The sequence below is a fragment of the Haliotis cracherodii genome, unplaced genomic scaffold (assembly GCF_022045235.1).
Source record: "Haliotis cracherodii isolate W230 unplaced genomic scaffold, xgHalCrac1.p SCAF_2, whole genome shotgun sequence".
In the NCBI taxonomy this organism is placed as follows: Eukaryota; Metazoa; Mollusca; class Gastropoda; order Lepetellida; family Haliotidae; genus Haliotis; species Haliotis cracherodii.
In genome coordinates this window covers 25,808,009-25,821,302 of record NW_027266275.1, presented here as the reverse complement: position 1 = coordinate 25,821,302, position 13,294 = coordinate 25,808,009, and the positions used below count along the sequence as shown (strand labels likewise).

General features: G+C 39.6%; 1 protein-coding gene across 11 annotated transcripts in view; it reads left to right on the top strand.

Annotated features, from left to right (window-relative positions):
• LOC139467890 (rap guanine nucleotide exchange factor 6-like) overlaps positions 1–13,294 on the top strand; it is a 172,936-nt gene that overhangs the window by 50,382 nt on the left and 109,260 nt on the right. The window contains exon 1 of one of the 11 annotated variants that reach the window (XM_071249428.1): positions 9,214–9,696. The exons of the other annotated variants lie outside the window; for them this stretch is intronic. Coding sequence (XP_071105529.1) covers positions 9,626–9,696 — 71 coding nt within the window. The 5' untranslated portion in view covers positions 9,214–9,625. Of the gene's footprint in view, positions 1–9,213; positions 9,697–13,294 lie in introns of those variants that run through there. 11 annotated transcript variants of the gene reach the window in all.

Here is a 13,294-nt window from a genome sequence, read left to right as displayed (position 1 = left end):
GTGTTCGTGCTATCCCCCACTGGTTTGTCCTGTCTGGACATGTGTTCAAGGGAAGACACCAATGGTCATGTCCAACTTGTCCACAGTTCACTTTGGACTAGTGGTTATATAAAATAACAAGATTTGGGGAGAAAATCCGTCCATCTAGATTTTCACTAGTTTGGGACTAAGGGACTGGTGCTGAGTCTATCCCTGGACTATTTACTGGCTAAATATTGTTGTCTGGGATGTAAAACAATGTTGGAAATAAATTACACTGACAGCGTTTGAAAGTAAGGTGGATCCTTGGGTCCTTATGTCCTTGAGGTCTCCCCCTGTTGTATTCAGGGGCCCTCTTAATCTTTAACTTTAAGGTTATGACAAGGGCACCTCGACTCTCTTGCTTACTTTCGATTATTGCACTGATCACAACTTATTTAAAATTTTGTTTGGTCCTATTTCTTTGTAGCAGTATTGTATATCATGGAGTTTTTCCATTGTTATCACACTGTGTAAGTGTGAACAGTTCCTCAGTGAGTTCCCCCAGCTGTGGGTAGCGGCACCATTCTCTGTACACGCTCCACCGATTCACATGACTCACAGTACTGACACTATGTGTGATAACTCATTTCTCAAAGGCATTTTTAGGATTGTGTTTTACACATGAAACATTTCATTTTCTTTGAGGGGGTGCGTCTTATTTCACTATCAACAACATCGGACTTTTTTAAACTTTTAGAACAGTGTCCATATCTCCTGGACAGATTCTGTGTCCTTTAAGGGAGTTGTTGTGTGGTCCGACAGAGAGGGGACGTGTTGATGAAGTGTTTCATCATGTTAACAGGGTTGTGAAGGGGTGGTTGTTGGATGTGATGGGTTAATGTCAGGATGGAGAACTCAATACTGAAAGTTTGATCGTTTGTTTAATGTGGCACTTCAGCAATATTTCAGCTGTATGATGAAGACCTGAAATAATTGAGCCTGGACCAGACAAACCAGTGATTGATATTATGAGCAATGTTACACACCATTTGTGTACTATGACACGCAATCAACAAAATCACTGACTCAGACCACCTGATAATTTTCGTTGAATTGTTGGTTGGTTGGTTTGTTGTTTAACGCCGCACTCAGCAATATTCCAGCTATATGATCTGTCGAACAGATCGAGTCTGGACCAGACAATCCAGTGATTAATATCATGAGCATCGATACACGCAATTGGGATTGATGACATGCATCAACCAAGTCAGCGAGCCTGACCACCTGATCCTGTTAGTCGCCTTTTAAGGCAAGTATGGGTTGCTGAAGACCCCGGAATCTTCACGGGTCTCGTTGAATTGTACAGCAAGTGTTGATTGTCTCTTCTAGGCCAGAATCTCCTGGGAAATTTAAGTTAATCATCATGGACCTTTTTTTCCATATTTCATTATATTGAGATTATTACAAGCAATAGCCTCATTGTATTTTCCGATTTAGTGTATTGAGCTCCCTTGGTGTTAAAATAAATCACTGGCCAATAGCGACACCAAAACCTGTATCATGAAAGGCGACTAAGTTGATCAGGTCGTTGGGCTCAGTAAATGGCATGTCATCGCATCCCTATTGTGTGGATCGATGCTCATGATGTCAATCTCTGGATTGTCTGGTCCTGAATCGATTATGTACAGACCGCTGTCATATAGCTGGAATATTGATGGAATATTTCTGAGTGTGGTGTTAAAAAACAAACAAACAATCATCAACCAAGTCCTAAAAGATGTGATGTGGTTGTGATGTCCCCATGTGACACTGACCTGAGTTGCCGTGTCAGTGTTGTGTTAGTGGTACTCCCTCACTGTGGTTTTCCCCCATGAAATAATGTTTCAAATTCAGTTCACTTGGGACAGATAATCTGTAATTCCTCGTAGCTAGAAGCTCGTTCTCTGGCTAAAGCACATATTCCTTGAGGCCACCATCATGTTGTCTCCTGTGAAAATGCTCACTTATGTATATTTAGTGTTATTGGTGGGTTGAAATTGATTGTAAAGCTTTATTAAACAAACGGGAAGAGAGTATGCATGCGGAGGTTGATAAGACCTTCCCTGACATTATGGTGGAGATGTCCTGATTTGAGGACATTGTTGCACTACTCTGGACCTCTTTCTTATTACTGCACCGGAAGACACTACACGCCCACAGCAATAACACAACTGCCTTTAGTGCGTGATGATTTAATGGTATCTATGTGAAACATTAAAGTTATCTAGACCCATGAAGATCCGGGGTAGAAGAGGTTTTCACCTACCCCTGCTTGTCGTAAGAGGCGACGAACGGGATCGGGTGGTCAGGCTTGTCACTTGTATATCCCGATTGCATGGATCGATGTTCATGTCAATCACTGGATTGTCTGGTCCAGACTTGATTATTTACAGACCGCTGTCATATAGCTGGAATATTGCTTTAAACAACAAACAAAACAAAAACATATATCTTACCAATTGGGCAACCTTGGACTGATTTTTGCAAGAAATGAAAAGTTAAAGAACATAAGCAAGGAAGTGGTTTCGTATGACTTTTCAATCTTCCCTTCAGTGTATGGTGATAGGTTTTATTTGAGTGTGGGTGAGATGAACAGTCTCTCCATGGCATATACATGTAGCTTGCATCTACAGAGGCCAGTATCCTGGTCAGGCTCAGTTTGTGCAGGAAATGTTCAGGTACTGTTACATGTGGTACACACAGATCACTTCTGCCCATTTCCTGGCTGTGTTTGTGTGTGCCGTACCCCTGTGGGGGGCCCGGTCAACATGTACATGGCTAGTGCCGCTGATCCAGGGATGAGGGGAGTCTCACCTTAAGGCTTGTGTCTCCTCCAGTGTCTCACTGGAGGGAGGAGGTGCTCCACGAGCAGTGGATGGTCATTTAGTGTACAGCCTGACAAGATGACATCGAAGCTTGCTGTCTACCTTTTCTGAAAACAGTTGCTTCCACTGACCCTATTTATTGAGCAACATTTGATTGTCTGTCAGGTAGTTTGGTATATTGATTCCCTAGGCAAGTGGTAAAATGGTACACAGGCCATGCCATGTGCATGAAGTATGTCATACATGTAAATGAAATGTGTCATGGCATGTCAATATGTCATGAGGCGTTAATATATATATACATACATGTAACTATATATATCTTGATACAACTAATGTTAATTGATTCATCGTGATATCGGTCATGTACCATATTCGCTGTAATTCGCACCTTAAGCACTTAAAAGCTGACAAAAGGGGCGCCTGTTAAAACCATACACGAGTTAAATATATTTTCAGAGATGAAGCAGTAGTGAACATACTTAGTTCAATGAAACTAAAACTTTCTCACAAATAGTTACATGCAAGGTATTTTTTACTCCTTTTACTCTTCTGTTTTCTTTTTAAAATCTGTACTACACACCAAAAATTTGAAATAGTCATATAAAGTTTTAGCCTCAGTAGGGGATGCTTAAAAGGGATTCCTTTTCGGGGAGGCACTTATTGGAGTGGGGTGCTAAAACCCATTTCCCCCACGTGGGTAAAATATGTGACATCCATTCTTGGTGGCCTGCCTTTACATGGCTGGAATGTTGGAAAAGCAGCATAAACACTCACTCACTCACTCACTCACTCACTCACTCACTCACTCACTCTGTCGTGAAGGCCAAGCATGATACAGAGGTGCAGTGATTGAACATGGTGTAGTCTATGTGTAGACACACATTAAACTGGTAACTGTGGCATCACACCTTGTCAGTTCTTGGTCACTCTCCGCTACACAGCAATTATAAAGAAGGAAAAACCAATAGGAGAACAGTAGCAAACAATACTGTCACATGTTGTCAGCATCGGACATTGAGCCCTGGACCTCGCCTGATATCCCCAGCCACTCAAGAGGCCATGGTGGTGTTGATGGTGCCTGCCCTCAGGACTGCCGCACTCCCAGTTGGACAGTATCAGTTTCCAATAACACAAACACTTGCCTATTAATTAGTGTCACAGTTGTAGTTTAATTGACATGTGGAATTTGCCATTTGCACTGGAATGTTTCAGTCCAGTGATTTATGTCAACATATAAACATATTTGGCAGGTTTTTATTTTTGAATATGTAATGCTTTAAAAAATCAACTAAAGAAAGCGAATATTGTTTTCAGCAGCTATTAGCTTCTAATGGATGCAGTTTTGTACAGTTCAAAATTCCATATGGTCAATTAATTCAGAACTTTCAAAATCAGACGTATATATATTCCCAAAGATAATCCTTTTCGTCCAGCCAACTGTGTGCTGTACATGAAATATTGCAAGTATATTTTGGGGATACATGGGGTCTACACTGGGCTCTTCACAGAGGAAATGCAGTATTTGTATTTATTGCTCATTTGATTCACAGTAGATGAGTGGAGTATTTACTTCTCCGGTGATAAAAGGACACTTGTTTCTTAGATATTTATACTGTGATGCAAAACATTGGAAAGTGAGGTTGCATATTTTGTCTTCAAGTTCTGGGAGGGAAGGCTAGAACAAATGGAATCTGTGTGAAATGTGGGTATATTTGAATAGATCTCTAAGAAACTCATCACAAAGTATGTTTGTAATGAAAAATATCTTATTGCTTTCCGATTTTTTAAGGGAACTATTCAGAAGATAACCTCTCCTTTTTGTTTTACAATTCACTGCTTGAACTATTCCTTGATACCAAAATAGACGAAGGTAGGCCACAAGGCGATTTCTTGTCAGTCACAACATGCAATTGTGGGCACATTCTGCACAAATTTGTCAACACCGGAGTATTCCCTTGTCAGGCATGTTGAGCATTCTCCCTGCAGCTTCAACACAGGAGTCTCAGTGTTCTTACAAGGGAGCGCTGTGATGCGGGATTATCCTTACAGCTGCTGCAACATTCAAGGCCAGGGGGTAAACTTTGACAAAATGTCCAGAAAACTCGCTGACCATCTGAGAAATGAAGAAAAATTTCCAGCAGTTCTCAGACGTTGCCGAGTCTTCCTATTGGATGTCAAGGAGTCTTCTGAAAGTCTTATTTGAACATTGCCACATTTTTGTTTGAGGCAGACTAGCAATGGGTTGAGATGAGGATGAATTCTGTGGGACCCCTATCTGCTACCACCTGAAAGTGAAATTGTGGAAAATGTGATAGTTGAGGCATGGTGATGTGACGATACATTTAACTGCAAATGGCAACGGAACGAGATAATTTTATATTTTATACTTTCTATCTGGCATCTCATGGTGTATAAATTGTATGTCTACGATTGATAGTAATATATGGATATATATACTACTCAAAAGAAGTTGAAGAACACCCAATTCTTTCATATGACTAGTAGATCTGTCATGGCTGGTGGGTATTGCAACTCACAGCTTTCCAATTGTGGGTGTTCTTTAACTTGTTTTGAGTAGTATATATATATGTAACAGTCTGGAGATAAGCGGATATGTGCATGAGAGAAAGATTATTTAATGTCAAGCCAAAGCGATTCTGTTGGTGGTTGATTTTATCTTTTCGCCATTCCGCTCTAATTTTAGTTTTATAAATTCCAATGCACTTATCTGACAAGCATCAATTATTTATGAATCTCAGATGTTGATTATTCTAATATGCTATTTATCCAGCAACAGTTTATGTAAAAATAAACTGACATATAAAAAAAGACTTCTGTGTACTGAGTTTAACTCCTTTCATACAGAAAACGACTCTTAAAAAGGAGTTTTGCTTGTGATGTGCTTTTTTGTGTGCTATAAAAAGATGTTCTTCTTCTGCCTCTTAAGCTAACAAATTCAGGATACAATGAATGCATGTCATTCCTTCCACTGTGTATCATGTTAATCTAAGGCTATTGGCACCGTCCTACCGGTTGAATGTTCCCCTTGTAATTGGCTGTTGAGGTGGAATTACTAAAACCCTTGTGTAAATGATTATGGCGAAAATGATCCATTTATGTTGGTTTTTCATCAAGGCCATCCCTAATTGCTGAAAGGTTATCAGGGCAGACAGACCAGAAGTTACTTGAGTTGGGATTAGAGTGCTCCAATTGGAAACTCCCAATTCTGCAGAAGCTCAAGGTTTAACGATTTAGCAAGCTGACGTAATACGTTCCCCTTGTGCTGCAGTTTAAGACATAGGGGCAGTGTTTGACCTCTGTTGATTGTGTAAGATACTTTGTCAAAACAAATACAGGATTCTGTTTATAATTGTTACAAAGCAAATGATTGGAGGTGTAGAGTAGTTCTGCTGTGTTGGTGGACATGATGGTTAGAAGGTAACATGGTAATTTCCTGTTTGTAAGATATCATTTATGGGCTTGAAGTATTTGTGAATAAGTTTCTCAAAGAGGGAACTATGGGCTTCAAGTATTTGTGAATAAGTTTCTCAAAGAGGGAACTTTTAATGTGTTTACTGTCGGTTTTTTTACAATGAATGAACATCATGCAGTTTTTTATTAATCCTAATTTTCATTGGGTTTTGGTCTGTTCAGGTTATGTTTTCCTTTAGAATAATAAGATATTGTCTTGAGCTTCATCTTGATTTATGAAGAAAGCAGTGGTGTATTGAATGTATAGGTCCTGAATTAAACCTATACCAAGGGACATGATGATTCATGGGATGTTGTATGAATTACAGGAATTAATTAAGTTTAAAGTTAAATATTAAATTTAAGCCTCTATCCCTGTGTCAGAATTTAGTGATTACTAACTGATAGAGATTTGTTGGATGCCATCAACACATCCAGTTATGCTAGCACTTTATTGAAAAAGGTACTGATTTATTCCAACACATCATTTGGATGACACAGGTATTTCCCAGCATATCATTGGTGGAACTGACACAGGTATATCCCAGCACATCATTAGTTGGACTGGCGCAGGTACATCTTAGCACATCATTAGTGGGACACAGCTTCATCATTAACGGCCATGTTGGATCGAGGCAACATTGCTACATCATCTACTTCCTTGTACAATGATTTATGAGGATGGCATGAATTATGTAACACTGAATTTCACTGATTATATCTCTCATCATCCAACTTCTCAATTGTCACACAGTTCTAGTATAGCTCTGCTTGTGATGTGAGGGTTTGGAGTCTAGTTTCCCAGCACCTAGCTATCTGTGTGGCAGTATCTAATCTTGCTACAGTTGATAGTCTAGGTAAATACAGGCTAGTCTGTCCCCACCAACACCGCCCTGGGAAGTCATCCCATTCATGTGCTTGTTGAAACACACATGGCCAAATCTTATTGAACCTTCTTAGCAGGTAATGAATACGATAGTCTGCAGACTTAGGAATTTTGTCGGTAAATCATGTAATATGATAATTCAGGGGCTAGAGTCAAATGACAGGACACTCTTGAACTTTTTCATAAATTTTATATGGTATATTTATCCAAAAATGTTTTCACCAATTTTGTTAATAATACATGTATTCCGAACATGAAGGATAATCAGAATATGAACCATTTGAACTTTACTTTTTTGGTTGAAAATCGCTGAAAACTGTTCAGAGTTGTTTTTATCAGGAATTATTGTATGAAAGTTTGTATATGTTTGAAGTATTTATTAATTTTAGCTCAACGTATTAGATAGTGTGTAAATTGAGATACTATGAGAGGTTTGTAGAAAGTATGAATGGCATATCCTTATGTCGGCTGCAAGGTCTATATGCCTTGATGTCGTGACATGTGACCAATAAAATCAGTTGGCTCATCCTGACCTCTCCTCTGTACCCAGTTCCTTCATGCCGAGTGGGAAGTGGAGCTCGGACATCCAGCAGAAAAAGGTGCACGCAGTAGTTTCTTAATTGACTTTCTGTTGCGCAAATAAAGGCCTGTTATTTGCTCACATGTGCCATGATGAGTTTGCTGGAGCGACTGTCGACGAACACCTCAGTACCTAGATTACAACATGACATGAGCTTAAGACGATGATGTGTTTGTCGTTGCTCAGTTCGAAGTTTGATGTAGCTTGGGGAAGTTTGCTGATCACGACACATATCTGTAGGGGCACTGCCTTTTGGGGGTAGCCACTGAGTCAACAGTCAGGGGTCGGTCCTCTCCTGAGTCAAGGGGCGCTTAAGATGGGACTGAGATTAAAGGCGTGTATCACAAAATCCTGTTCTACCTTTATACTATGATGGTTTGTCGGTTCTAATGGTTCGTGAGAAATGTATTCCTGGAGGTGTGAAATTGACAAGAGGTTAAATCAAGTCTCTCTGAAATTTATTTGAAATGGACAACTGAATCGCTGTTACAATGATTGGACAAACGGGGCCGTTTTATTTGTGAAAGCGTCTCCAAGTGTTTGAAATGGTGCCAGTCAGTCAACATTGAACAGAAGAGCAGCGCGTACTCAACCAAATGATCTGTGCACTTTGTAACACCAAAAGGAGCAAGTCTTGGTATTGTGCATTTTGAGCTGGACAATCTATGGACAGATGAACAGAATTAGCAGGTTTACTTACTGATATCACTCCAGCATGATAACAAGAATGTATATTTGAAGAAATGATGTGGAGATATGAAGTAGGCATCTACATGGATTATGTTTGAGACAAGTGTTTACTGGAAGAGATTTCAATCAATCATGTGAGTTTTGAAGCAGCAGGGATGGCAGTTCAACATTTACTGTGCACATTGTTGTCACATTTCAGCTCTTCCCTCCTATCTCTCTATTGAAGAGCGAAAGGCACAGATTTGTCCACAAGGTGTCAAGGTTTTCAAGGTTTGGATTTTACGAGGGTGACAAACATGATGGATAGTGGCTTGCTGAACTTGACAGTCTGAGCTCTGGTAGATTTCTTACACCTTCACTCAGTGCTTGTGAAGAAGATAGACAGAGCTCAGAGCTTGTCACATCCTAGGAGGGCTTGAATACTATTTTTGGCCACTTGAAACCTTGCCATACAGAATGCATATGTAACCTGCTTGTGATTTTTGGCAGATATTTTGGATTTTTAAAGCCATGCAACTGTACTCCAGTTCCTCAATCTCCTACTAATTCCGAAGGGTTGCAAGCAGTGGATGTGATTGATGATCGAGACTGCAGCTGACGTTGATTGCATCATCAACAATGTAGACTTCACAAAAACGTGATGCATTTCCAGGAATATTGATTGTTGTGGTGTTTCAGAATCTGACCTCATAAATAAGCCAATCAATTTGCCAATTGGGAAGGAGTCTCGAACCGGAACTGCTCCTTTAATGACAGAATAGGGTGGGTAAGCCAGAACTAATGCGTGACAGCGAGTGCCACTACGTCAGTAGCTGGTAACATGTGTTGTTGATCTGGATGTTGATGTGGACAATAACTGTCATTGAGGAGCACATGTATTATAAATGAAACTGAGACCCCTGTGTATAGGTGGAGGGGCACACTGTGTTCTTTATTCATTCATGAGATGAAAGGCTTCTGTGTTTAGCAAGCCAGACTGATATATTTCTGTACCTTTTCTGCCGTGGTATAATAACGTGAAACCCACTGAACCTGAAAACGTGAATGTATTGGTGAATGACGAGATTCAAGGCAGTGGAGTGATGATGACAGAGGTGGATATGAAACTGTTTTCTGACATATCTGGAATCTGATAAGCCATTAAATCAAGATTTTGATATTTCGGTTCTGATGCCATCTTTCGAAATGAATTGGGACGAAGGAGTCTCTGAGGAGATCGTGGATGTGATTTTCCAGTACTGGTAGGTATATTGATGATACATATTCATACATAAGATGATACATTGATGATACATAGGAAGGCATATTGAGGATACATGATCCACAATCAGGTACATGATACTGGTCAACCTGGTCTATGAGATTGTATGTAATGTACCATTGATGATGTAAGGTGATACATGGTACAATACATATGATACATGTGGTGTCATAACCAGCCTGTACAGGTCGACCTGGCATATGTGATATGTTATGTACCATTGATGATGTAAGGTGATACATGGTAAAATACATATGATACATGTGGTGTCATAACCAGCCTGTACAGGTCGACCTGGCATATGTGATATGTTATGTACCATTGATGATGTAAGGTGATACATTGTAAAATACATATGATACATGTGGTGTCATAACCAAACTATACAGGTCGACCTGGTCATTGAGATTAAGCGTTGTGTACCATTGATGATGTGAAGTGATACATGGTACTTCAGTTAAAACCAATAAAAACTAGAAGAAATGATTGCCAGAGGTACAAAGATGATATTTTAACCTTCCTGACAGGTAAGATCAAATCATTAACTTTTGAACATATGGCCTTCCAGCATAACAGAAGTGCTTTGTTGTAAAATTAATGTTGAATTGTAACTTATCCAGGCACATTTACAATCTGGTATGGTTATTAATGTGATTATGCCAGCAGATGTGAAGTGTTTTGTCAACAGGATGTGTCCCCATGCTGCCAAGTATCAAATGTATGTCAAACGAAATCAGTGACTCTGTAAACAAATCTGCAGTGTGTTGTCAATGGCTGCCCTGCTTTAACATGACAGCATATGGCAGATCTGCAGCTTACACTCAGATATGCTGGAATCTCTTGGATGTGTGTTTGATGTGTGAATTATGCAGTGTGTTGACACATGTACGGCTCGTTAAATTATTGATGATTTTAATCTGTAAATCAAAGCTCGTGCATGCATTTGGTTAATGCATTTTTCATCTTAAATTGGGTTTACTGAAAGGGCTTGTGAGTGATATATGAGCAGTGAGATCAAAAATTGTAGTCTGATACTGTTAAATATTATGTATCAATAAAACTAAAATTTATGTCACCTATCTTTGAAATTCCAAAATTATTATTATGGTGATCTCGATACAGTAGAAGCTTAATGTGATACTGTTTTTGTGTAGTGTAGTAATCATGTATAATTCATGGTATTACAGATTGCTGAAGGGAAAGGTCCTATATTGCCTTTTATGCCTGATGAAATGTGTTACAGCAGATAATCGAGAAAATTCTCTGGTGTTGACGTTTCATATTTACATTTTGATATGTGGTTTGTGACGGGTGCCACCGGTGGGGCAGGATATGCTCACCATAGTTTGAAACATACAGTCGACTCTGCTTCCAGCAGAGATTGCTTCTGAATATGGAAAGGCATCTGTAAGGGGCTTCTCTTATTATGCTGCGTTCTCATAAATATAACACTGCACACTCCTTAACAACATTATTATGATCGTTTTGATGAGCAAGTCCTGGCTTCTGTATGAATGATAACAAGTATCACTTAATTAAAAATGGTGTGTGTAAAGTTAATATGAACTTGGTACTAGAGTTCTAATTCTGGCGGCAGATTCCCAATGTCCACAGAGACACAAAAGGTGTTCACAGTGATTCATTTTGTTTGCTGAGCAGTGAGACATATTTTGCCAAGAAAAACATCATTTTGCCTCTTCGTTTCAACACACTTGACCCTCGTTATAACACGCTTGACCCAAGAAGGACTATTTGCACATGCTCAGTTGGCCCTTCATAAAAACGTGCAAGAACTTGGCAAGTTGTTCAACGGGATGGTGGGTGGCCCCAGGTTTACTCAGACCGTGAACCAAATTATAGGCAATCCATGTTACGGGGAGATTTGGGTGGTCGTAGCAACGGACCATGTGCTTTGCTTAGCTTGTTGACAGTAACTATCTACCTGTGTTGTTATAGGGAGGGCCACAGGTGGAAAATGATGGGGGATGCTCGTCAGTTGGTTTAGATGTTACTCGTTTATTGTGACAGCTACTCTTGTATACCGTAAACTTTAGTGTGAAAGTATATGCAAATATTTTGGTAGAGGTTTTGTTGTGTGTCAAGAGATGTTGGAGATGGTTTGTCTGGTGGGAAGATTATATGTCTGCGTCGTGTAGACTTTGGTTACCTGGACATACAGCTGGATCAGTTGCATCATGAAGTCAAAGATTCACTCGGTGCAGGCATTAATGTAAAGACATTGTACATACACTTTCGCTAAGTAACATGTCAATAATGGTCTGCAACAGGGGGCAATGCTGTTCCTATTTCCATTGATGTAATTCACTGAGGAATTTTCTAGTCTCTCATAATCCTACTTCCGTTTTCAAAGGATAATATTTTTTCGAATCTAGAGATTAACATATCATGGATTTGTTTATTTAATATCCATATTTTTTCTTTACTCTGTTGTTCTTCTCATATTTTTATCTTAACCAGCTGATGAACAAAGAAAGCAATTCTTTTGCCAGATATGGAAAAAGAAATCATGCATGTGATAGAAGTTAGGAATAGAATGCTTTTGCTGCCAGTATGTTGCATTTATTATGCTGTGAAGTTGTGTTTGATCAAATATTTGTGTAAAAGATTTGAGGTGAAAGATTGAAATCAACAATTCATTTTGAAATGTGAGGTGAGGTGAAATGGGGTTTAACGTTGCGTCCAAGATTATTGCACTTATATAGCGATGTGCATGCACGTGTGTGTGTGGCTGCTTGTACTAGTCCAGACTGATGCCGATTTATAATGCTAGCTCACTGAGATACCATGCCGCAGTTTAACATGAATACCCCACTCAGACACAGTATACTGACTCCGAGCCGACCAGTCCTTGTTTTAGCCCCTTAATGCCGAGCGCCAGATAGGGTAACAACAAGTACCATCTTCCAACGTCTTTTGGTTTGACGCGTTTGGGGATCGAACCCTGGACCTTCCGCTCTCCAGGCTGACGCTCTACCATTAGACCACGGAAGGGGTCTCATTTTAAAATTGAATGCACTTGAAAGTGATGAAGAAATTATGACCTCACCTGCTGTTAGATGAGTGAGAGTTTTATGATGCATGTATTGAAATTCTTCATGTCACAGAATATATACCGTTACAATATCACATTGTCTGTAACAAGCTGTTTCATGTCTTACAACTTGCTACTTGATAGAGATAACAGTTGTCCAACATTGAGCTAGATGAAAGGAACTACTTGAATATCCGTGCAGAAATCATCAAAGGAAAGATAAAGCAGCAAGGGTGTGGAAGTACAGTGTGAATTATGATATCACAGATATAGCAGGGGTTAGTGATAGTCTAACAGGTGGCTGCAACATTCTACAGTGAGCCGAGACTAACAGTCTCTGATCTGCTCGCAGTGTATGTTGTACTGGTCTGATGACCAATTGAAGGAATGGAACATTGGTCAGAGGTATCACATGGAAGTTATAATATTCTCATTAAATAAGTCATTTGACCTGATATAGGAACTGGTATGTTTTCATTAATTGAGGTATTGTTGTGAAAGGAGTGCTTCCTTGTATAAATACAGT